At 37.4% G+C, this 25273-nt stretch overlaps 2 protein-coding genes and 1 long non-coding RNA gene across 3 annotated transcripts; 1 reads left to right on the forward strand and 2 right to left on the reverse strand.

The window, feature by feature from the left end:
• Window positions 1-2284: 2284 nt before the first annotated feature.
• LOC118753277 (transportin-1-like) lies at window positions 2285-14764 on the reverse strand. Its single transcript, XM_036488151.1, has 10 exons — window positions 14528-14764; window positions 14063-14199; window positions 13220-13891; window positions 12019-13116; window positions 11785-11955; window positions 11552-11723; window positions 11395-11490; window positions 10309-10384; window positions 9783-9957; window positions 2285-2496 (listed from the first exon to the last, which is right to left on the reverse strand). The coding sequence occupies exons 2-10, from the start codon at window positions 14159-14161 to the stop codon at window positions 2389-2391; spliced, it is 2667 nt and encodes an 888-aa protein (XP_036344044.1). The 5' UTR covers window positions 14162-14199; window positions 14528-14764; the 3' UTR covers window positions 2285-2388.
• Window positions 14765-18410: 3646 nt separating this feature from the next.
• Window positions 18411-19756, reverse strand: LOC118753275. Its single transcript, XR_004994790.1, has 3 exons — window positions 19642-19756; window positions 19477-19570; window positions 18411-18891 (listed from the first exon to the last, which is right to left on the reverse strand). It is a non-coding gene; the product is annotated as an uncharacterized LOC118753275 (long non-coding RNA).
• Window positions 19757-19987: 231 nt separating this feature from the next.
• On the forward strand, window positions 19988-24376 carry LOC118753276 (U4/U6 small nuclear ribonucleoprotein Prp4-like). The gene is made up of 2 exons (XM_036488150.1): window positions 19988-21381; window positions 23739-24376. The coding sequence occupies exons 1-2, from the start codon at window positions 20139-20141 to the stop codon at window positions 24119-24121; spliced, it is 1626 nt and encodes a 541-aa protein (XP_036344043.1). The 5' UTR covers window positions 19988-20138; the 3' UTR covers window positions 24122-24376.
• Window positions 24377-25273: the final 897 nt, after the last annotated feature.

Here is a 25273-nt window from a genome sequence, read left to right on the forward strand (position 1 = left end):
ATATCTGGGGCCTATTTCATAAAACGACAGTGATGATTTTTTAACGACAGGAATTTTCCATGTTGTCAGTGACAATTCGACAGTTTAATGGGTGATTTGTTTGATAAAAATAATTGTCACCACCTCATAAATTCCATTGAAAAAGTGACAAATTGTCATTGTCGGGGTTTAAAATTGTCGTTGACAAAATTGTCGCCAGTCATATGAAATTTATATGTAAATCATATGTAATAATAGCATTTGCATTACCTTAGTTTTAAGAAATATTAAAATTATTGAAAAGTAATGAAATGAGCGCAATTACCATATAAATAAATTTACAAAACCCTCCTGTGAAAGCTTTCCGACGGAGTTAATTGGTTTTGTCGCTATTGTTGCGACAATTTTGTCAGAGTGACAATTGTCAGCACAATTGTCGACAATATTCCATAATATCGCCGTCGTTTTCTAAAAATTTTCACAGTTGCCTACAAGCGCATATGAAACAGAAAAAATGTCGCCTACAATTCTGGCAGTGAAATTTTTTAGGTAAATCGACAATTGTCGCACCAGTCACTTTTATGAATTAGGCCCCTGGTAACCAAATAACAGAATATTAAAAAATAATATATTCTTGGGGTCGTCCGGTGCTGTACAGCAAGGCCAAGGTATACTGCGGTGTCTATAGTGTGTAGCTTTGCTGTACAACCTATTCCGTGCTTTACTTACCACTCTAGCATGCTGTACAGCACGTTGTATCGTGTGTTCTCCTCTATTGACACTATTCTTGTACATACATATACATATATGTATGCAAACTGGCACTTTCAAAATTCAATCAGGGTATTCATCGAAACGCGTGCCTGTAAACCACGTAAATCTCGTAAACTTGTTGCCTCGTAAGTTTAGATGGGAAGTCGTTAACATAAATTTCGTAAATTTGAGTAAACTCGAAATAAAAACATTTAAATCTAACTTCCCATAATTTTTACCGAAAACACTCAGCAATTGTAAAAAAGATGCGAGAATTTAAAAAATTATAATACCTTTTTGATTTCTACTTGATCTAAGTTTTATGTGGTGCGTTTATGTAACACTGTGGGTAAACTCTCAAATTTACGTTTTGCACGTTTACATGAATCCCCTAATTTATTTTAAAAGCGCCAAGAGGCACACGAAACATACATACATATGTATGTATAGATGTACATATATTTCTTATGATGAAAAGTATTTTTTTAATATGAAATTATATTAATTTTCAGTCTTCTGTTCAAAATATAAAAAGCATACCGTGGACCAATGATATGTTTTTCAACGTATTCAATTTTCACAAATGCTTTTAAACCTTCATTTAATAATTTTTATAGTAATTATATAATAATTAAGTATATTGCGAGTGTTTTAAATACGCGACACGACACGACGATAACCCGAACAAACGAACGGATGATTTTTAAATCGATCAAATAACGGATCGAAATAATAAATATACATATCTATATATAAAATTTTTTATGACAATATAAGGTATCAATAACCTACTAGAAAATGCACCTAACAAAAAAAGTACAGATAAGCTGTATAATGTTTAAATTTAGTGCATATTGCTAAATAGCTTGTGCCTATTTAGGTTTCTTGTAAGAAGCAAATATATTATATAAAATATTAATTACACACACAATTTTTTACATTGAATTTTAATATTTATGATTACTTAGTACCTTTAGATACGCTACAATGCATCGATGGATCCAAGTGTCGTACCTAATATAATATTTTTTATTTAATGTGTGATAATATATGTTAGTATGTATTCATATGAAATTTATGAAATTTATTATGCTCATATTTTGTTTTGCAACGAAATTCTTTACCTTATAAAATTAGTTGATTAGAATGAGATTAATGTTTCTTTTGAAGCAATAACTTAATCAAATAATTGTAGCCTTTCTACTTTTTCTATTATTTTCTTCAATCCGAAACTTTTTCTTTCTTCCTCGTTCCTTTTTTGATTCGAAACGTAATTTATTGTTTTGAAATATTTTTTTGTGTTACGACTGCATGTTTAACAAGTTGCATTAAAGGGATTGCAACTGTCAAATATTTATCTATAGAGGAAAAGGACTTACATATTTCAATCAATCTATTGCTGATGCGTAACAAGGAAACACCGTTTAAATAGTTTTAAAGTTCATAGACCTTGCCTTTAAAACTACAACTCGACGATAGTGATTCCTTTGAATCTAAGTGTTTCGCCGATTGTCTCGTAACTTAAGTCCCTACCCTTTTGCCTTTTTGATTCTTTTTTGTCCCCCGTTCCATGGTGCTTTCTTTCCGTTTCTACCAGAATAGTAGCTTTAAGCTCACACTCATGTTTCAATTACCCCAGTGCGCAGAACTGATGCTTTAAATGTTGTACATAGCAACCAGACGTTCCGAAAGATTTTGTGGGAACTGATCGACGAAGCGACGCCAATTTTCTTCTCCTACCTGTGTTTTGAAGCCATGTAAAATCTAGAAAAAAAAAAACAAATAATTAAAAAAACGCAAGAGTAAAGTGGACTCCACATCACCGAACAACTAAATTTCTTGTGGTGTTATTTCCTTCCATTTAGGTAAAATACTTGTGCAAAATTATCGTGCGAGAAAACGACATTCATAAAACTATGGAAAATCGATAGTCGACTAATAGTCGTTTATCTACTACAAGTCCACACTCGCAACAGAGGTGATAATTTTTTTATATATATAATATTCATTTTAAATATGAACCGAATCGGATCATAAATACGGGGTTTCTAAATATCTCTGCCTCTGCGCCACCTATCGGGTGAAGTTATTCCTTTTCATGTAAATAATATACAATTCAAATATGAACCATATCGAGCCATGAGTTTTCAAATATATCTGCATTCATCTTTCATATTGCATTGTCATCTGATTCTGAGCTAAGTTTAAAGTTTCAAGTCTCTGGCTCATCGGGAGGTTGGTTTATCCTAGAGTACTAGTGCTGAGCATATTGCCGCCCAGGGCAAAAAAGAATGTATGTTAGTTTTTAAACGATGCATTTGTAAAAGTTAAGCTTTGATTTCTAAAACTGTATAACTTCAATAAATTCGTCGCTTGAACAAATGATTGTCGTATGTTACATTTGACGACTTTTGGGAAATCGAGATTGAAGTTTAAAGTCTGTTTTCTTCAAAACGTTACGGTAGATTTCTTTGAAAATTGTATATTTTGTTTCTAGCTTAAGGAAATATGGGAATTAATTATTAAAAAAAAATAAAAAAATACATAAAATCTGCAACATTTATTGCTAATTTCTTTTATTCACAATTTGTCGTATGTTATAGTTGACAACATGGTTGTGCTCAATTTATACACATGCGACAAATTAGCAAAATTTAACACAAATCATATGGAAAAAAAACTTTAATTTCAGTTTTATTTGAACATCAAAATATATTAAAGTAAACATAAGACAAATCATTTTTAAGCATTTAGTTAACAACATTCCTTTAAAAATATATTATAGTAATCGGTTAACGTGGTCCAAAGTTATGCGGTAACAAAGGCCCCTATTATGAGTGTCATTCGATCCTCGACTGTGGTCAAAAGTGCTGATCGAACGAATTTAATTTGGTATTATGGCGCTCGTTCGATGAAGAATAGCGCTATTGTGAATTTTACTCGTTTAGGTTGTTCACAAGAGTATATTTTTCACCGCTGAGAAGCTTTGTTTACAAATCGAGCAAACTAAATAGTTTATACATATGTACATATGTAAATTTGTGCAAATTAAAATGAAATAAAAAGGAAAGTGAGTTCTGGTTGAACGATTCGTCAGAGAATGAGAGCTTAGAAAACTGGCCAGGAGCAGAAACCGTTTAAGAGAGTTTAAGTGCAGTCTTTCGAATTTAAACAGCTCTATGATTTTTTCTTTCATAAGTGAAACCAGACTTTCGAGCTTGTGTTTATTCATGGCGTACAGTGGGGCAAAAAAGGTTGCTGTGGACAAATCAATTTTGAGAGTTAAATAAAAGTTAATTAAATTTCGCGTCGATCTATCCGTGGCGATTTTGTAAAAAGAAGCTGTTTGAAAGAAAAAAATTTTCACTTTTTTTTTTGAAATTTTGGACATCGACTCTAGACCCTCAAAGGATGATAATAGAAGAAGAATAATTTTAATATTTCAAGGGGCGTGGCACCATATAAACCAAAGTTTTCACACAACATATCTCTGGGAGTATTCATCGTAGAGTGCTGCAAATTAGTACAGAGATATATAATAACAACGCCAAACTTATGGAAAAAATGGGAGTTATTGAAAAAGAGGGCGTGGCACCTCCCATACAAACTGAAGTTACATACACATTTTAATGTGAAATATTAAAATTATTCTTCTTCTATTATCATGCTTTGAGGGTCCAGAGTCGATGTAAAAAATTTCAAAAATTTTGGAACAGCTGCTCTCGAGTTTTTCGATTAGAAAAAAGCGAAAAAACCGCTTTCAAAATATATATTAGTATAGATCATGATAAAAATATAGTAAGGTAGAACCGCTGAGAGTCACTTTTAAAATTTTTGACGTTTCCAAACAATTCAATTTTTAAATTTACTCACAAACTCGCACACACATTTTCATTTTCAATCTCACGCAACAACAATTTCGAACAATTAAAATTTTTTATTTTCACTTTTATATGATTTTAAAATGTTGGCAAACTTCAAAAAAAATCATGGCCGACAAATTGAGAGAACGGTTCTACCTTGCTATGTTTTTATCATGGTATAGATAACGAATGAAATACATTTCTCAATTAAATGTATTATGAAAAAATGTATATGAATATTTTTTTAAAGAACAGACTGTCGAAGGTTACTCCGAGTATTTTGGGGTTATTCACCGTCGTGCATTCGTATCATCGACGTGAATTCCCAGCGGTAGCCTGACCTCCTTCGTCCAGGTGGTGAACAAGGTCGCAGAGGATTTTGTAGAGGAGAGGGTTAGGCTCCTTGCAGTGAAGAAGGGAGAAAGCTCGGAGTGATACCCGTGTGAGTGATACTGTCGAACACAAGTCATCAATTCCATTCCCAGTCGCCATGATCGAACAATCGTGGGCGTAAGAGACAATAGAGACTTCCTCTGGTGGTTGAGGGAGCTTTGAAATGTAAAAGTTAAACAGTAGCAGTAAGTTTGCTCGATTTGTCTCTAAACATTACCAACGATTGACGACCACTCAGATAATTCGCCGACCACCGTTTGAGCCTCTATGGCAGAGAGGAAGCCTCTATATCTTCTAGTAGCGGGAAGTGGCTGACGGTGTCAAACGCCTTTGACAGATCCAATGCTACTATAATAGTTCTCTCACAGGGACGGTTGCGGTTAAGGCCACGTGTTATCTGAGTGTTTATGGCTTTAAGTGCTGTTGTTGTACTGTGCACTTTACGGAAACCATGCTGATGCTTCGCTGGGGTCAGGTGGTTCGTGAAATACGGGAGTAGCAAGGCCTCTAATGTCTTCGCTACCGGGGAAAGGAGTGTTGTCGGCCGATAAGAATCTCCTTTGTTGGCTGGTTTCCCCGGTTTAAGCAGTGGGACCACTCTCCCCACCTTCCCGATGTCTCGGATGATGAGAGTGGCCATTGGCATGTTGAGGACCTCCGCTAGGTACGCTAGTCCCGCAGGACCCAAAGTTTTCAGCATCAGCATGAATATTCCGTCGGGACCCATGGCTTTGGAGACTTTCGCCTTCCCGATGGCCACCTGAACTTCACCGCTAGTGAAAGCAAGGAGGACGTTTGGCTTTGTCCGCCGGAAGATGCAGTATGAACTGCCGGCTAAATTAGCTCGCACATCGCTCCGGATTCAAAGAAGCACGGTCGCCGAGAGAAATTTCGACCCTGTCGTCGTGCTTCGTCGGATTGGACAGTGACCTCACGGTTGACCAAAGCTTACTCACACCAGAAGCGAAGTTACAAGTCTTCAGATGTTCTTCCCACTTTTTCCGCTTATGTACGTTCACAAGCTGCCGAATCTCCGCATTGAGATCCCTGATACTGGGATTTTCGGGATCGGCCTGACGAAGGTTGTCACGCTCATCGACTAGGACAGCCGCTTCAGCAGTGACGAAGCGAGTGACAACCCTGCGGAACTTACGTTCACCAAGGAGGACGTCGGTTGGTGTAGGGAGCGCAGGAAGGTGCGCTCAGTAAATTTTGAGAAGCCTTTCCAATCAGTTTCTTTTTGGTTGTTTGTGTTTCCGACAGGGAACGATAAGGGTGACGGAAAATCGTTCCTTTCCAATCAGCCTTAGAAAAGTTCATAAAGGTCCGGTGTTCCGCGGAAGCAAAGTCGATTGGTTAATCGATCGAGATGACTATGGGCAGATGGTCTGATGCCAAATTCAGTGTAATTCGCCATGATACGCTGTTTATCAGACCAGCTATGCACCCGTTGAATATTTCGAGCTCTACATCGCCTGACCGGATAGCAATGCCCTGACATTCTAGGGTGGTAACCTTACGGTCGATGTCTGCTTCAATGAGACGATACTGCAGGGTGTGGTTCGTGATGAGCGCTAAGCCACCACCATTATCTCGCTCGCGATCTCGACGGTGCACGTTGTATCCGGCACAATTCAACAATTGAATTGCTGTGCAACTTCGTCTAATGGAACGCAGCTATCAATATACCATGCCATCACATAAAGACGGTTATCTCCTCGATCTTGCTCTGGAGTCCGTTACAGTTAAATTGAAGGAACTTCATGTGGTTCGGGAGACGTGTTGTTATGCGGGGTGTGAGGGATGTGTGAGGCATTGCCGTCATTGGCTGTGTGTTCTGCTGTGGAGGTTGCCGCGGTATGGTTGTAGTGGGTGGCGTCACAATTGGCGTTTGCGACCGAGCGGCACAACACGGGCCCTCGAAGTTCCTCGTCTAATCCCGCGTGGTGCGCAGACCTGAACATGCCCTAAAGTGGCACCAGCCAAGGCAGGTTTTGCACTTGACTGATGTCACATTACGGAATATCCTTGTCTGACATACCGTGCAGATTGTAGGAGGAACCAGGAGTTGTTGGCGGCGGCGTGTGGGTGGTGGTACGGTTGTGTCTGTTGTGTGGTCTGTCGTGGTTGTGGTGTGGTCTATTGTGTTGTTGTGTTGTGGTGCTGTGGTGTTTGTGCTGAGCTGCTCAGGTGGACTGGGGTTAGCCGTGGAAGCTGCTCTGTTTGAGCAGCAGGAGGCCACAAATGATGCGGTCCACTGCCGATGTGTCCGTAGTCCTGAGCAGACTCTGAGGTGACTCCACCCGTCGCAAGCGTTGCACTTGACTGAGTAGTGGTGTAGTCGTCGCTGGCATACACAGCTGGTGTAGGTTTCTGGCCGTGCGTTTGACTCGATGACAGCCCTGATCAGAAGAATGCGTAGCAAATGTAGCCCTATGGACGGACAACTTCTGAGATACTTCACCGACCTAAACGGGGTTAGATCCCCGAAACAACAGTCTTGGACGGGTAAAACCCAAGTCATTCCGGTACGATTTATATACTTTGAATATATGAGCAAACTGTTAAGCAAAATACATAAAAAATTAGAAATCAACAAAATAATTAAATTTTGTCGTATGTGTTAGCTGATCTATCGCATACAACAATTTTTTGTTGAGACTTACATATAAACACTCACACCGCTATTCTGCATCACTTTCGTATTCAGATATTGCTACGAATCGTATAAATGGTATTCTGCAATCCGAATCGTATCTTCGAACTATCGAAATTCGTAACGATGGCATGCCTAAAGCGCCACGGAGACAATAAAATAAATACGTCAAGCATTGCGTATGTGTGAGTGAGGTTCGCTCGTGCCTTGCCCGCAAACGTTCAATCACCACTTTCTATTGTGAATACGCAGCGTTCGTTTGTTAGCATGATTGTCATTAAATGAGTATTCGTTGTTAATTATTATATCATTTATGGCATTATTTTATATGTTATATGTTATAAATTAATATTCATTACGACTCACAAAGCTAGTAAGCATTGATAATGATCAATCAAACGAAAAAAAAAATTATTTTTCTTATCCGCGCACTTGCTCACCACGACGATCAGAAGGCAAGAGAGCTTGTTTTTTTGTCAAGCATAACGCGAGAAATAAACAGTCATCAGTCATCATCAAATATCAAAATTTTTTGATTTTCATCACGCATGTAGTGTACGTGTAGCCGACAAAAACCGACGACACCAATACACTTAAAGCGTTTATAAAAGTAATTCATCGCCTCCGTGGCGCTTAGAAATGAAAGAGTAAGAAATTTACAGGTTTTTGCATAATTTTGTACGAAAACAATTCTGTGACGGAAGCGATAAAAAAATTAAGCAAAAAGATGTAAATCGATGTGTTTGCAGGAAATATTAGTGGTGTTCTTTTTAACAGATAAATTTGCCTTTCGCATATCGTACATTTTTATCCACTGCTTTATATAAACGCGCAAAAAGAATATTTGTTACCCCTTACCGAAAAACTTGGGTACGGTTTAGTTATTTGTACAATGATTTTGGGTTGTTGTATCCAAACGCATTACCCGAATCTAATACACGTGTAGTCAAGGGATTAAACTTCAATTTAAAACGAACCGTACAAGAATTGTGTGATGGAAACTAACACATTCTCATTTATCTTACTAACACATTTACAAATTTTGCGTTGGTTAAAAAGAGACCACTAAATAAGGCCATAAGTTGGAGGAAGACGGAAGATCACATGTACATAAATGTTTACGTCACGTTTTGCATATTGCTCTTAAAAAGTTGATAGAAGTGCTTGAATGAGATCTCCATCACCAGTGATTATCACATGATCGATCAAATGACTATCACTGTTCTTGTAGGGAAGGTTCCGAGCTCTAGTTTATTAATAAATTCGGTTTGAACCATGAATTTTTTTGTAAACTTTGATGGTTCTGCGCAAAGATACAGTAGTTTTGTGAACTAGCAACATTTTCAGAGGCTTTGGAGAAAATCTAGCTTCGCGTTTTTGAGCAATTGCATTCCAAACTTCAATCGCGATTTCCCACAGCCTGCCGAAATTTACATACGACAATTTTTTACCCAGGCGACGATATGTAAGATTAACCAATTTTACAATAAACAAGCACATGATGAGTTTTTTTTTTTATTTCCTTTCCACTTTGTTTTCCTTCATACAGCTGTCTTCGAAAAACAACTGATAGCTGGCAATGCAGCACACTTTTCCGCAAGGGTTGCAGCATGTCGATTTTGCATTTTTCGTAACGTAGCTATGAATTACGAATTATGAAAATTCGGATTCTAGAATAAGGGTGTCAATTTGTATGAAAAAATTTCGTATGTGCCAAACGTTTCAATTATACGACAAAATGCGACTAAAACGCTTGTGACTTTGCACATATGATAAAATTATACCAAACATCTCGAAATCCAAAGGAGATATCAAAACACTGATAAAGCCATTTGAAAGATCTTGATGAGTTTAGCGTAACTGCATTATTAACTAAATTTAGTCCAATTTTCGCATACGACAATCATTGCTCAGGCGACGAAATGTTAATTTCACCCTTAGTTTATGTTACATTCAGGCTTTACAAAATACATAATTTCAAATTCTCTTTACTATTAATTGCAAAGCAAAAGCTTTTTAAATATGGCCGTTTCACGGATGGGCGCGACTAAAAATTGATTACCCACAGGCAAAATTTAACAAATGCTTACAAAAATACAAGAATTTTTCGTTGTGTTAATGCCTATAATAACACTTACCTTCTGAATCATTTGATGCAAATCTTGTGGCGGGTTAACCCACGAAGCCACAGCATCGCAGAAGAATATGAAGTCGGGCACGACGCCACCTGGATTTACGGTAATCATGTGACACATCCCACGGAAAGCCGAATCCTTTTCGTCATTATCCCTTATATGGCGCAGAGATGTACACCTACATCAATAAAAACAGTGAGTATGATTTACTTTACTTAATATGTCTATATTACTCGAGTTATGAACAAAACTTCTATCGGCGGAGCCATAATTTAATTATTTTACATAAAATTCAAACGAAAGACACTGTTTTATTTGCAAATTATAAACAGTACGCAAATTAATTTGTTACATTACATGAAAACTTATATGTGTTAATGCAAGATGGGGATTGTTTCATTGACTTAAGAAAAAAATTATTTTTAGTGGAAAGGATAGGAAAATCTTTGTATTGGTGAGGTGAAGTTAGAGGGCTGTTGTAGTTTGAAAATAGTTAACATATAGAAATCATATATAAAGTGTTACACACCACTGTCGTACAAATTCTGGCAAATAAGGAGCCACTTCAACTGGGCACACATAACCTAGACGACCGATTGTTATTGCTAAAAAACAGAAAAAAAACAGAAATAAATGAAAATGAAAAATTATATGCGATTCACAATAATACAAATAAGTTGCATAAATATTTTAATAAATTCAATGGTTAATCAATAATATGAGTATGGAAATTGTTATTCAACTGAAACCATCAATTCTTAATGTATGCAATGAATGCTACCTTACATACATATGTATATACATTTCAGAAGACAACTGCATTTTCCAAGTATTACAACACAATGAACTAAACAATGAAGGAAATTATATCATATGGCACATGTTTTAGGTATTTAATATTATGCAATCAAGTGCAATTGAAATACAGCCAAAAATCAATTCGTTAGACTAAAAAATTATGCAAAGCAATACACTTTGTTAAAGCTTATAGTTCTTTAAATTGATTATATTTAGCAAAAAAAACTAAGGTATCAAACTAAAGTGCATTATATTAGCCGACCCTTTTATATTTCATGTTAACTCTTATACACAATGCAATGGTTGGTTAATCAATTACCTATTGGTTACGCTTATGTAGATGTATTAAAGGAATGGCCAATATAAAGGAGACTTTTTTGAAGTTAACCCAAAAAAAAAAATTTTTCTTTACAAAGAATTTCTCAATCGCCAATTTAAAGTTGTTTAAGTTTTAATCCTCTTCAATTTGGTAAAGTGTACATAGCAATAAGAACTTTGGTTTAATTAATTTTAAAATCCAAGAATATGCGACTATTTGAAGAACTTTTTTTGTGACCTCAACAGATTCAAAAATTGTCATTAGCTCGAGAAAGCTACAAACTAAAAAAGATTAACTGTACATATAAATATACATACATTTAAGATTTAAAATAGTGCAACTATATCGAATTAATTTTTCAAGAACGCAGTGCTTTTTGTTTGTATATGAACATGAAAAAGGCATGCACTCTTAAATAAAATTAGAGCCGATAGTTACAGTTGAATTAAATAAATTACAAAATATATATTCTATTAAACGTGTATATCATGTACACACCTGTATTCTCCAGAAGCGTTTTAGGTGTATTCGGTCTGTTAATAATAACGAACAGTTCATTGAGTACGAGATGTATGTACTGCCGAGTTTCTTCACCTAAAAGTTTGTACAATTATTGAGACACAGTGTCAATAAATATATTTTATAGGTTATTTACCTAGTTTCATGCAAATTTCGCCAATGGCCCATGTAGCATTGTTGCATACGGAAATGTAATCAGGATTAAGGTTTTGGCCCAAAATCGGGAAGAACTCCGACATGAATGGATGTACATGTTGAAAACAGGCTTTAGTCAAGTCTCCTAACAATGCGAATGACGACTGCCGCACCTGGGAACGCGAATAAAATTGTTGTAAAATGTACGTAAGAGTATAATTAAAGAGCACTTACTTCGGGGAGTACATCCTGCATGCATTGATATAGTAACTGCATAATATTACTGTTGGCTACTAATGATTCAATGTGTCCATCCAAACCTTCGGCCAATCCTGACAACAAGTCTAATGCAACAATCATCCGCTCTTTATCGGGATGCTCGAATCCAGGATTAGATTTGCATGCCTTAAAATGTATATTTGTTGAGCATCTCAAATTTGAATGCTGAGCCTTTGTATAAATACTTACCATATCTTGGTTCAGTGTCTGTTCAATTAGTGATATGCATCGCTGGTAAACTGGATCACAATACGGTAGAAATCCAGATTGTAAAGCTGTTGCTATGCTTGATAAGCACTCTAAGAGAGGAAATAAGTCCTTATCGTCGTCCTTTAGTAAGTTCCACTTCTCTATTAGTGGGGGCATTAATATATCAATGTATTGTGGTTTGTTGAGATGGTGGCCCACAGAATCAGCTAATGTTCCAACTGCGTCGTACAGTATAAGCAAGTTTTTATGTTGATACTTGGAAAAGGCGAATACAAGAGTTTTCAGTATATATTCTAAATATGGCACCAACTCAGTGCAGGCCTCCTCTTCCAAAGTAGCGAAGGCAGAGCAAGCTGCCTCTTGTACTCGTTTATTAGAATCCAAAATACGCTTAAGCAATTCCTCCATTAGTGGTTTCAAATATTGATCATGTGGCTGGTTAACCACCCAGTTAGCATAACGCGACAAAGTCCAGCAAGTTATCGAGCGTACTAGTGCCTTCTTGTCCGACAAACAACTTATCAGGTAGGGAATCAGTTCCGGTAGATGTGGAATCATACCCTGCATACAGCCTTCGGCAATAGCACCCAATGCCAAGACTCCACTCTCTTTGATAACCCATTCCTGATGAAACAAAGTGTCCTTGAGGATCGGCAAGACTATAGGTAGACACTCTTCACGGAAGACATTTGCTAAAACGTCCAGTGCTGCTGCACTACATTTGCGGAGATTCCATTCAGATAGGGAACTATCATCATCAAGCACATCATCAAAATCATCATCCTCATCATCCACGCCCGTTTCACCGGACTTGATGGTGTGTGTGCGTGATTTATGAAATCGCGGGCGTATATCCTCCTCGCGATCTGGCACCATATCGTCCTCTTCAACATTGCCTTTAAGCAAGATAATATCTATTTCAGAGTAACGCATTCCGCGCACTAATATAGGAGCCAACTGCACTAAATAGGGCGCCAAAACTTCTTTGCAAATACTTTGTTCAGCGAGAGATAGCCAGAATTCAGAGGCTTCCAAAGCAACTCCTTCATCCGGATCTTGGGTACGTATTAACATATACTATACAATAAAAATAAATCAATAAGTTTGTACAGTATATTTAACATGACAACAAAAAATGTGAAAGAAAATTGTATAACAAGTAATTTATTTATTATTTTACCTCAATAATTTGTGACATATGCGGTAATAAACGATCCATACGAACTTCCAACAACATTACCAACCCATGGCAAACATTCTTTCTGACCTCATGATCATCGTCGGATGACAAGTTAAATAAACTTTCGATAAATGTGTCAATATGAAGCATCAACGCCTGCGATCGATTTACAATAAATTGATTGATGCAAGCTATAGCATGAGAACGTATTTTTGGGCTATTGTGGCTAAAGTATTGCAAAAATTTGGGAATCATCACGTTAAGTGGCCGATTGAGTACTCCAGAATCAAGAATCTCAGCTGAATCTTCACATATCTTTTGTAAAGCACTGAACGCTCCCTCACAGACATTATAGTCCTGCGAATCCAGCATATCGCACAGTGAAGGGAGTAATTGCGGCCAATTTTGCAAACCACCGTTACTAGCAATAGTCGTTATAAGTATACCAACAGTGGCTCTGATCAATGGCGAAGGATCTCCAATTGCTTGCAAACATTCGTGTTTGATATATTCAATAATCTCCGGCTGTAGATTGTTTCCATGAATTCGTATGTTATTTTTCAAAATTAGACCGCTGAGAGAGCGTGTTGGTTCATCTTCTGTTTTTAGTTTCGTCAGTACATAAATGAGATAATTATTGAAATCGGGATATTGATTCAGTTCCTCCAGTTTCTGTAAACGGAGGGCAATTTGATGAGATTTACTTGCATATAAATATTGATTTTTTTTTCAGATTTGGTCAATTGTTGACGACTTAGGTTTAGTTGAACTTTATAAGCACTTATTTAAGTTCATCTAATTTTTCTGAGTAAATACTTATTATCATTAGCCTTTACCACTTACCAGTTGAACAGCCATTTGCGTTGCTGTATCCGGTGACTGAGACTGCTTGAGGATTGTAATTATTTGCTGTAAACCTTCGGCTTGCGGTTCCCACGTCATCTTGTCTTGATTTTATTTTATAATCGGGGGTGTATTACCTGCAAATATTTCACGTTTAGGTTTAGATGTGAGCAAAAATTGAAGGTCTACAAAAGGGTGCGCGCTATGTCATGCGCGCATAAAGTGCAGAGCTGGGTGCCACTTCTTGCATGTACGATTTAACAAAAAAAAAGTTATGTACATAAAAGTGATGTCTATACTCTTACTAACGTGTTAACTAGTGTTTTCAACGATTTAATGCTAATATAAAATAATTTCATTTCTAGATGGCATTCTAAATGCCATCCACCGATTTTCCAGATTTTCACACGCTGTTTTGGATGACTAGCAAAAGATCGGCCATTTAATTAATCCGAGCAAACTTACCTTGGATAAGCGCACTAAAAATTGATTACACTTGTCTTTAATTTGATCACTTTTAATCTGTATATGATTATTTATCGCAATTAAAATGTTCTTTCACTACCTTCTCCTTTTTTCTTCTTGTCTAGTATAATTTTTTCATGGAACAAAAAAATTAAAATGAAGTTTCGACTTTCGATGCCTGGTTCGTGATCTCTTTCTAACACCTTCCTGCACAAACGGGTGTGGGAATGAGTCGGCGTGAGGGTGTGCAAATGTACTAGAGCTGCCAACATTCCCGTTACAGGTATTGACAACTAGCTCTAATCCAATACTCCACGAACTTAGACTGTGTTTATAAACGGAAACTTTTGTCGACGCGATTTTTCACAATCCCTTTTGGTGTGCGCGTTTCATTTACACACGGCGATTTTTGTGTATGCAATTGTTGTTGTCCGCTGTGAACCGCTAACTCAATTTACACAGACGAACGAGAGCACAAAGCTTGTTGCCTGAGGACGAGCAGCTCGGTGCCGCTCTCCTTTCCTCGTCACGCTTGCTCCTACAAACGTCGAGTTGCGGCAACAAAAATCGCGGTGTATAAATGAGCTCTTACAGGTTTTAACACGAACTTGCAGTAACCCAATAAACACTAAAAAAATATTTCTCCAACCTTGGAGAAATTCATAGTTCTCAAGTTGATATCTAACATCATTCTCCAACTCATCTCTAACAAACGCCCAGATAGAGAAACTAATTTTATTAATCATCAAGTGATTAATTATTATCAAGTGAAAAACTAAAGCCATATAAAGAGGAAAATTACCAACAAAAAGTAAATAATCTTCAAAATATCCTGAAATAATCTTGAAAGAAAATAAAACGCCAAGTGAATCAAGTGGCAAAATTACTGTCGGACTGTGTACTGTGAAGTGAATTATTGTAATACGATTTTGCTTAACTACATAATACAAAAGAAGTAATAAAATGAAAAATTAATATTCAAATTCATCTTTGTATGTCGTTTCAATCAAAGAGGTATAAGGTATTTTACTATTTCAATGATATATTTGAGACCAATTGGAGAATTACATTGGACTTCAAGTTGAGAACTAGCATTTGTTGAGAACGCTATGATCCTCCACTTGAGGTACTGTTGAGAAACAACGTCAGAGATTTGAGAAATACCTTAGTTCTCAGCTTAACCTCAAGTTGAGCTAAAACTAAATGTTTATTGGGAAGTTACAGAAAAAATGATCCCGTACTCCAAATTCCGGGTTGGGTTCAGAAAAGTATCTGTTTGTTCGAGGCTGGTACAAAAAAATTAAGCCGGATTGGCACCACCAACCTTTATAGCTTGAAAGACCAAATTCCAAGGAGTTCAATGGTATGCTTTTCTTTCTCCTCCGACTACGGGGCTTCTCGGGCGAGCCTATTCAAAATCGGGAAAAAATCGTTGCTTTTGCTCACAAAATGCCACAACTGTTCAAAACACACCAAATAAATAGTGCTTATTTGCTCGGATTTAGTTACTCATTAAACGTAGATGCAATATAGCACTTTGACACAAGATCAAGCGCTAATGAAAGAAAGAAAAAAGTGATTTTCTAGCTGTCGAAATCTCGCCGCCATCTTTTTTGTAAGAAGTCAACAACGAAGAAAACCGCGTAATTGTTGAACGCATGAATAATCATTTATATTAATCAAATTCTTCTATAAACCATGTCGTTGTGTTAAATTATTCTTTACCTTATGTGTTCACGCGTTGTCACAAGCGAATATGAAGAAATTTCCAGTAAAAATCCACCACCAAACGAACAAACGTAAACAAACGGCTAATGTCAAAATCGCCCAACTTTATTCCCAAATGCGATTATAACGGGCTACCGGTTTGCTGGCGTGATCTTGTATTTTAGGTTCATGTCGTAGTAATTGCTACTCCACCAAAGGGCCCTGTCGGTGGGGTGCAATAACACCATACGCAATAAGGCCATAATGGCTTTATTTCGCTTTGCGATTGGCGCGAGTGCAGTGCAGCGAGACGCGGGGGTCATGAGCGCAGCGCGACCGGGCGCGGTGCGCGGAGCCAGCAAATGTGCACCCGCAAGGTTATGCACTCGCAAAATTAAAACTTACCTAAGAACAATATCCAATAAATCCGGAATTATTAAATAATTATTTATTTCATTTTATTAGTAATAATTTGTATCAATTTAAATAATTCAGTATTAATTTCAAATATTTTTCACTTTTGCCTCAATTTAATTCAGTATCAACAACTGGTGAGAGCCTTTACACACACATTTGGTACGTTAGGTAGGTAGGTAGAAGTGGCTGCCACCCTAGAGGCACACTTAGGCCATAGATAGAAGGCCCATTGTATTACCACAGTTGACACCGTTCAATTATCCTCCCCATTGAACCACTTCGTGTCGCTGATGAATCTCATCAGGCACCTCGCATCGGTATTTGAAACCTTCCTAAGGTCGGTCAGGAATGGTGAACCCAGATGACGCAGACTGCTTCTGCAACATCTACGAAAAGGCACCCCTTTCTGCATGGCACGCCTTTCTGCATGCCATCATGCATCAAGCAGGGCCCGGTTAGGGCCCCAACGTCGTTAGATATGTCCTCCCTTCTAAGAGAGTAAACGCCTCCGGTCCCATTTAGGCCAAGTCTGCCTGGAAATTCGACAAGTCGTACTTTGACTCCATCTTTCTTCAGCTTGTTTATAAACTAATTCACTAATTAGCAGTTTGCAAGTGGCAAAAGGCATACCAATGCGTTCTTTACTAGGAAGAATCTCCCCGGTCGTGCCTTGCCTTGCAAGTTCATCTGCCATGCAGTTTCCCTCTATGTCCCTATGAACAGGGACCCAAGTGAGGTGAAGTCTGTTCTGCTTGGCTATCTCCTGTAGAGATAGGCGGCAGTGCAGCGCAATCTTTGAGTGAAACGTGAAGGAGCTCAGAGCTTTGATTGCAGCCTGGCTATCACTTAATGAAGATGTGCCTTCCCATCATTTCGGTTCCAAGCTTCTCAACAGCATATCAAATTCAAAAATTTTGTACGCCCAAGTATGATAGACATTTTATTTTATTATATAAATATATGTATATTGTTTATAAATGAATTATATTTTTTTAAATCATATGATATCGATTCTTTCTTAAACATCGAACATTCCTACTTTCAACTTCTCATTCAACTTCGCATTCCACTTTTGTTGCCTGTAAAATCGCCTCGTGCGAATGCCCTAATAGTGAAAAAGTTGCCATCCTAGGGCTTTCGCTCGAGGCGATTTTTCAGGCAAATTCTAGTTGAAAGAAAAAATCGCTTCTTCCGAACGGCTTTTCAAATAATCGCTTTCAACAAAGTTGGTCGCCAGCCAACTTTGAGCTCGTTCAACTTTATTTTCCTTGCAACCCTGTGTTTGTTTACATTCTGTATACATACTTTTTTTCTTTTTTACTTTTATTTTATCTTTCAGCTTCGCTAAAAGCACTTGTACCAATGCTTGGCTTACAAAATTTACGCCAATTGATACAATTTTGCGATTTAAATTCATTTTCAATAATGTAAATAAAATTTCGTGTTGAATCGAAAATCGCCTCGTCTGAATAGGGATGGCTACTTTTTCACTTTCAACTTCTCATTCAACTTCGCGTTCAACTTTTGTTGCCTGTAAAATCGCCTCGTGCGAATGCCCTATCCCTATTCAGACTAGGCGATTTTCGATTCAACACGAATTGTTATTTACATTATTGAAAATGAATTTAAATTGCAAAATTTTATCAATTGGCGTAAATTTGGTAAGCCAAGCGTTGGTAGAAGTGCTTTTAGCGAAGCTGAAAGATAAAATAAGGGCCTGTGCCAATTGATAGAAAAGTTCTATGGTGGAAAAACTTTTTACTATGGTGAGAAAATTTTACATTTCTGCTGTGCCAATTCGTAACTTTTTACTGCTGGAAATTTTTGACAGTTGCTTTGATGCACAAGAAGACTATCGAGTTTGCTATTTATAAAATGCAGCAATTATATAGAAAATATTTGCCTTTGATGATTTCAATTCTTCTGGAACTAAAATCCATGCATTTGTTAGACCTTTTAGCAGTAATATTAGAAATAAAAACACGTCAAAACTGTCTGGTAAGTGTGTTCACAAAAATGTTTAAAACCGTGTACAATTGTTTCCAATAAAAACATATGTCGTTTTAGGGTATTATGTAAATGCAACAAGACGTTTATTCCAAAATACTAAGCAGCATTATGAACGGCGATAACAAGACTACAAAAATGTATCTTAGGTTGTTCTCTGCTTCGTTTCGAAAAATTGTAACTCACATTCCCAAAAAGCGCCACGGATGGTCAGTGGAGTACGAAGTCATTTGCTTAATAAAGTCTTCAAATTATTTATATTGTTCTTAAGCTCGTCGGCGATTTAAAGCATCCGTTGTTGGTTACCCGAGCAACCGAGGCAATCGGAGATCGTCGTGTCACACGTACTTGTTGTCGGCTCGTGTTGATGGAAAATCAAAAATTTTTGATTTTCCATCAACGCGACCGCTTGACAAGCGGTCTGTTTGATAGTGGCGCAAAGCGTTGTCAAGCATTAGTGTGTTAGTTTGTTGTGATATGTAAAATGAGCAAGTTCGCGGAAGATAAAGATTTTACGTTTGCGTTTGCGGTTGATGTTTTGTATATAAACTTTTCATCCACAACTTTTTCTTTTTAGTCTTTCTTTTTTTTTTTCTTTTTTTCTAATAAAACTACTGCAGTGGCAAGTAGCAAAAAATCGTCATCCGATGAAGACATGTTTACGTCCGCCCACTACGAAATTTTATTGCAAATGGTGTTGACGCTTTATGCTTGAGTGTCGCCGGGCAAGCTTCAAGCACCCGACATTCAACCCGACACTCACACATGTACTCGTTGCCAACAACGGATGCTTGAAATCGCCGACGAGCTTTACTCACTTCCAGCCTTCGTTGCTGTTGGCGTTCTTTGAACTGAACCAAACATCCTTGTCAATGCGCTTTTCCAGAAGGATTCTGCGTTCTGAACTGCTCCCTGTAAAATAGTATTTTTAATTAAAAAATACATAACGCCTTTTCATATGTAAATCTGAAATTAAATCTTACAAGTTATATAGCTTTTCTTTATTTTTTTTGCCGGCGGGACCATGTTCTTTTATTTCCACTAGCTTTTGCTTTCTTTAATTTATGTGTTTACGTGCGTTGTTCGTTCTTCTTCTTGATAATGCCCTCAGGCCCTGAAAGCGAAAAAGAAAAAAGTATGTATACAGAATGTAAAAAAAAACAGGGTTGCAAGGAAAAAAAGTTGACTGGCGACCAATTTTGTTGAAAGCGATTAGTTTAAAGGCCGTTCGGTCGAGGCGATTTTTGCTTTCAATTAAAAGTTGCCTGAAAAATCGGCTCGTGCGAAAGCCCTATATCATGCATTGCGTGTGTGTAGCCAACATATCCATAGCATCGAAAAGTTCTGTGTTATCGATGACACTTGCAGATGCCGGTAATTTATCTGAGATCGCTATAGATTTCAAGGCTTTTGTTGGGTTTTGATAAAACAGGTTCATGCAGTTTTGTTAAGTTCTTTTATTTAAGATTTGTAAAAAAATATGTCCGACGATGAGGATCTTCAATATGTTAAAAGGCAACGAACAATACATTATGGTTCTCTGGAAGAAGTCGAGAGAAAACGTCAAGCTGGGGCTCCTATTGCGGGTGGTAGCTCTACGGCAATTTCATCTACATCAATTTCTGGTGGGGTAACGAATCAACTTGAGGACATCGACTCTGACGAAGATTATGAGGAAGTAAAGAAACCATCGGCGTCTCTGTTGCCGCCTACTTCAGGGGCTTTGGCTAACAAGATCGATGATGACTACTTTGACTTGGAAACTGAAGTAGCCAAGGACAAGGAAGCTCTACTCAAAGAATTTGAACGTAAAAAACGTGCACGCCAAATAAACGTTTCCACAGACGATGCTGAGATAAAAGCCAATTTGCGGCAGCTTAATGAACCAATATGTTATTTTGGTGAAGGGCCAGCAGAAAGACGGCGGCGGTTAAAGGAATTATTGGCCAGCTTGGGAGAGAACGCAATAAAGCAAAAACAGACAGAAGAAGAGGAGCGAAAACAACTTCAAAAAGAACAGGAAACAACATGGTATCACGAAGGACCAGAAGCTTTGCGTATAGCAAGAATTTGGATTGCTGACTACTCATTGCCACGTGCAAAAGAACGATTAGAACATGCCCGCTCCCAATTGGATATACCAAGCGCGACTCGTGCTGGGCGTATGGTTGAACTTCAAAAGCGTTTACATTCTTTAGCACCACAGTGCAGTCAAGTGGGAGATACGCGCCCAGTTAGTGGAGTAGCTTTTAGCGAAGATTCGATGTTACTACTGACGTCGTCATGGTCAGGGTTGTGTAAAGTGTGGACAGTGCCCGATTGCAAGCTATTGTTAACACTTCGCGGCCATGCTAGCTATGTAGGAGGCGTTGCATTTCGATCAGGTGTATCACAAGAGGATGGAAATGTTGTGGCAATGGCTTCTGGAGGACATGATGGAGCAGTTAAGTTATGGGGATTTAATTCTGAGGAATCACTCGCAGATATAACGGGTCATATGCCACACCGAGTTTCTAAAGTTGGATTTCACCCGTCTGGTCGATTTCTGGCAACTGCATGCTACGATTCCTCATGGCGACTGTGGGATTTAGAACAGAAAACAGAAGTTTTGCATCAAGAAGGCCATGCTAAAGCGGTTCATAGCCTAAGCTTCCAAACAGACGGTAGTGTTATAGTAACCGGCGGATTGGATGCGTTCGGGCGTGTGTGGGACCTAAGAACAGGTATAACGAATTTAGTTTGATGTCATAGTGTATACTAGGTATGTTTCGAATATTTTCATTCGCATTCGTTTATGCGAATCATTTGCATAATTTTTTACTTTTTCATCGACATTCCACCTAGCCAAGATGGTTATAATAATTGGCTTTTGGGTTCAGACGCTAGAAGGTTGAAGAGTATAAAAAGTAACATTGGTTAACTTCCAACTAGTTCTGTTTTAAAAGCAATCTAATTTTATTATTTGGTATTAAAGCCCCTCGATGAAAACACTGTATGCTGTAATCCGAATCGTCGTAGTTACGAATTCGTATTTCTGTTCCGATAAATCGAAAATTGGGATGCTGTAAACGTAACTTATCAACAGCACTGCCGGCTAAAAGCGCGAAATTCAAAGTTCTTAATCAGCAGAACAGAAACAAATTAAAATAAATATAATCGCAAGTGAATGGTGAAATTAAAAAGAGGATCTTAGTCGTTATTTGAAAAAGATTTGCCTTAATTAAGTAGAATACAATGGAATCGGTGGCTGGAGCACTTTTGTCTCCGGCGGAATAATTTTCTGCAGCTAACAGTTGCATTAATATACAAAAGAGATTGCTAGTAGTTCTGATCCATTTAGCTTGTGAAAAATTTCAGCGTCAACGAAGACGCATTTAAAAGCGTTTTAATGATTATGGAGGATGAGCTTGGGCGAAGTGTAAGATCATCGTCGGTAGATTGATGGTAGTTTTGAGATTTTTCTCTCCAGGAAGCTACCACCATGGTGTTGGGAAAAGATTTTGGTGTGGGGTTGGCGCAGTCCACGTTCTCTAAAACATTGACAAAAACTTAAACATACATACATACATACATACAAAGCCTCGAATTGCGACTCATGTAATATGATTTTCGACCTGATATGCTGGAAATATTTAATAATAATCAATTTTTTTTCTATTTACACTTTAACTCACATATTTTTGCGTTTACTCACTTTATTTTATTACAACTTTAAAAGAATTTGCTTCGTTTCGACGCCAGTTACTCGTCGTACAAAAATTTTCCGAAAACCTACATCGGATTCGGGCATACCAACATTACGAATTTCGAAGATGGCCTCCGAATTTCGAAATTACGATACGACAACGCGGATTTCAGCATACCAAGTTTATGATTCGTAGCAAAATCGAATCTACGACGGATTACAGCATGGGGGTGTAAACTAACATACGAAAAATTTACAGATTTTCTTCTTAAATATTTATACACTCCACTCGCCAGCGTTCTTAGTAAGCAATTGTTCATGGACGAAAATACGGAATATTTGCTATTTTCCAATGTGGAATATATGATATTCGTAACATCCCTAGTATGCACCCACGGTGGAGAGAATACAGAAGGTTGCGCTGATGGCAATGCCGCTAATCGGCTCTCAGTGAATTTCACAGAATCAGCTGTTTTGCTGACGTCACAGTCGAGATGACTGCAGTAGTGATGTGCTGAGTCAATACTTTTAAGTATCCAATACTCTCGATACTCGGTACCGAAACATTTAGGTTTCTAATAAAAGCGCACATAGGCCAAAAATATAGAAAAAACGGTTTAAGTGAGACTCGCCTATCAAATCCCGAATGTAGGAGCCAGTAGAGCTTTTAATACTGATTCAACGACAAATTCTGTAACCAGTTAGCGACAATTTTCGAATCGGTAACGGTTTTGTTGACATATGATATGAAATATTTTTACGTCAACAAGTGCTATATCGATCCGAAACTTGTCGTACCTGGTTACAGAATCTCCCCCCACTGGAGTGACAGTCCTTGGCCAAATATAAATCTGGGTCGTTCCGGTTACGTAGACCCGACTGTCGTAGGAACGGTTGTCGGTCGAACTACCTGTTCTATGCGAGTTTTCGAAATGTACAGATAATCCTTATGAGTTTCATTTCCCCTAACGGGTTCATTTTTTAACCGACTTCTAAAAATGAGGAGGTTACCAATTCGTCCGAATATTTTTATTTTTTTTTTTACGTATGTTACCGCATCACTTTCGACCACGATAACTGATTTCTATAATTATACTTTAAAAGGAAATGTGGACCTCAGAGGTGGTCCCTTATTAAATTGGTTTAGCTAATTGGGTCATTTGATCATGAAGAAGTTAACGGTACTCTTAAATTTTTATATGAGAATTGAAGTCGGTATTTTTTTAAATTAAAAATTACTTGTCACTTCGTTTCCGCGTATTTACTGAAACTGATTTTGAGAAACTTTTTCGACACTGAAATTTAAGAAATTAGACTTAGCAGCATTTCTGTCTAAACTAGCGATATTTATTGAAATATGAATGACTACACCAAAGATTTTTTAAAATATTTCAGGTCGTTGCGTAATGTTTTTAGAAGGTCATTTGGGCTCTATTTTCGGAGTAGATTTTTCGCCAAATGGATTCCACATAGCCACCGGCTCGCAAGATAATACATGTAAGATTTGGGACTTGCGACGCCGACAGCCTGTTTACACTATACCTGCGCATACAAATTTAATATCGGACGTTAAATACCAGCGGGATGGCGGAAGTTTTCTTGTTACATCTTCCTACGATTGCACTACAAAAATATGGTCAAACAAAACATGGCAACCATTAAAAACTTTATTGGGACATGATGGAAAAATAATGGCCGTAGACATTTCCCCGAATTCTCAGCATATTGTGACGGCTTCATTCGATCGTACCTTTAAGCTTTGGGCGTCGGAAAGCTGATGCCAATGAATGTCATTTTTCGAGTTTATATGAATGCCTTATGACTCATTACACTACGTAACAGTGAAATTTATCTTTGAACTCAAAATATCGAAAGATGTGGCTGTAAACTCTAACAGGTAGTAAAACCCACACAGTTAAAGTTTTAAATTCACCCTTGAAAAGTGAAATAGGATGACATCCAAATTTAGAGACGCAAACCCGTTTTTCGCGAGTTCGACAGTGAATCGCTTACAATAATTCACCCAAATTCATTTATAAATCGAACATTTGTTTGAAATTTTCACTTTATAAAACTCTTTAAGTCTGTTTTATTTTTTATGAACGAAGTCATTAAACTAATTAAAAAAGGGCGAATTTTTAGTGTATTTGAAATTTCCAGTATCCTTTTTATACTCGGTTGTTTCTAACAGTCAAAATGAATCCAGACAGATATAGACAAATGTATATATAACGCCCACATCCCATATAACGATAATTTGAGGAATTGCGAAATCGTCGATAAATCAGTAAATACTAAAGCTAATTTATGCAAAATTGATGTTTGCAATAATTCTTTAGCGAAAAATACGTGGGCCCCGCCCACTTATGACCATATACATATGTGTATCTCGATAACCGCTCGATCAACTTGCATCAAACTCGGTATGATTATTGGTCTTTCCACGTAAAAACAAAAAGTTGAAAATCATTGAAATCGGTATAAATTTACGCTCACTTTAGGTAAATTTCAAAAAAGCTTGAAACTTCGAAATTTAAGGAAGCGAATTTACTCGAAATTGAAAAGAAGTAATACTTTTATGGAATTTTAAAAATGGGCGTGTTACCTTCCACATATAACTACATAAGTTCATCTCATTATGTCTAACTGAACGTTCTATCAAAGATGTTTGAAATAGGGGTAAAACCACCCCTGCTTACCACGTAGCGGTAATTTTCGTAAAGGTGAAAAAAATATAGTGAATACTTGCGCCGGGTATTTAATGCGCGGCTCAGCCCGAACTTAGACTTTTTACCTGTTTAGTACGCAGCTTCTGCTATATTGCGTTCAAATAAAATTTCGTTACGTAGTGTTATCAGTAATCATTACCAATCACTCCAAAAGAACATAATTGTTTTCTTACTGTTAAATATACTAATGTTAACATGTTA

The sequence above is a fragment of the Rhagoletis pomonella genome, unplaced genomic scaffold (genome assembly GCF_013731165.1).
Source record: "Rhagoletis pomonella isolate Grant_MI unplaced genomic scaffold, Rhpom_1.0 Rhpom_scaffold_02289, whole genome shotgun sequence".
NCBI classification, from domain to species: Eukaryota; Metazoa; Arthropoda; class Insecta; order Diptera; family Tephritidae; genus Rhagoletis; species Rhagoletis pomonella.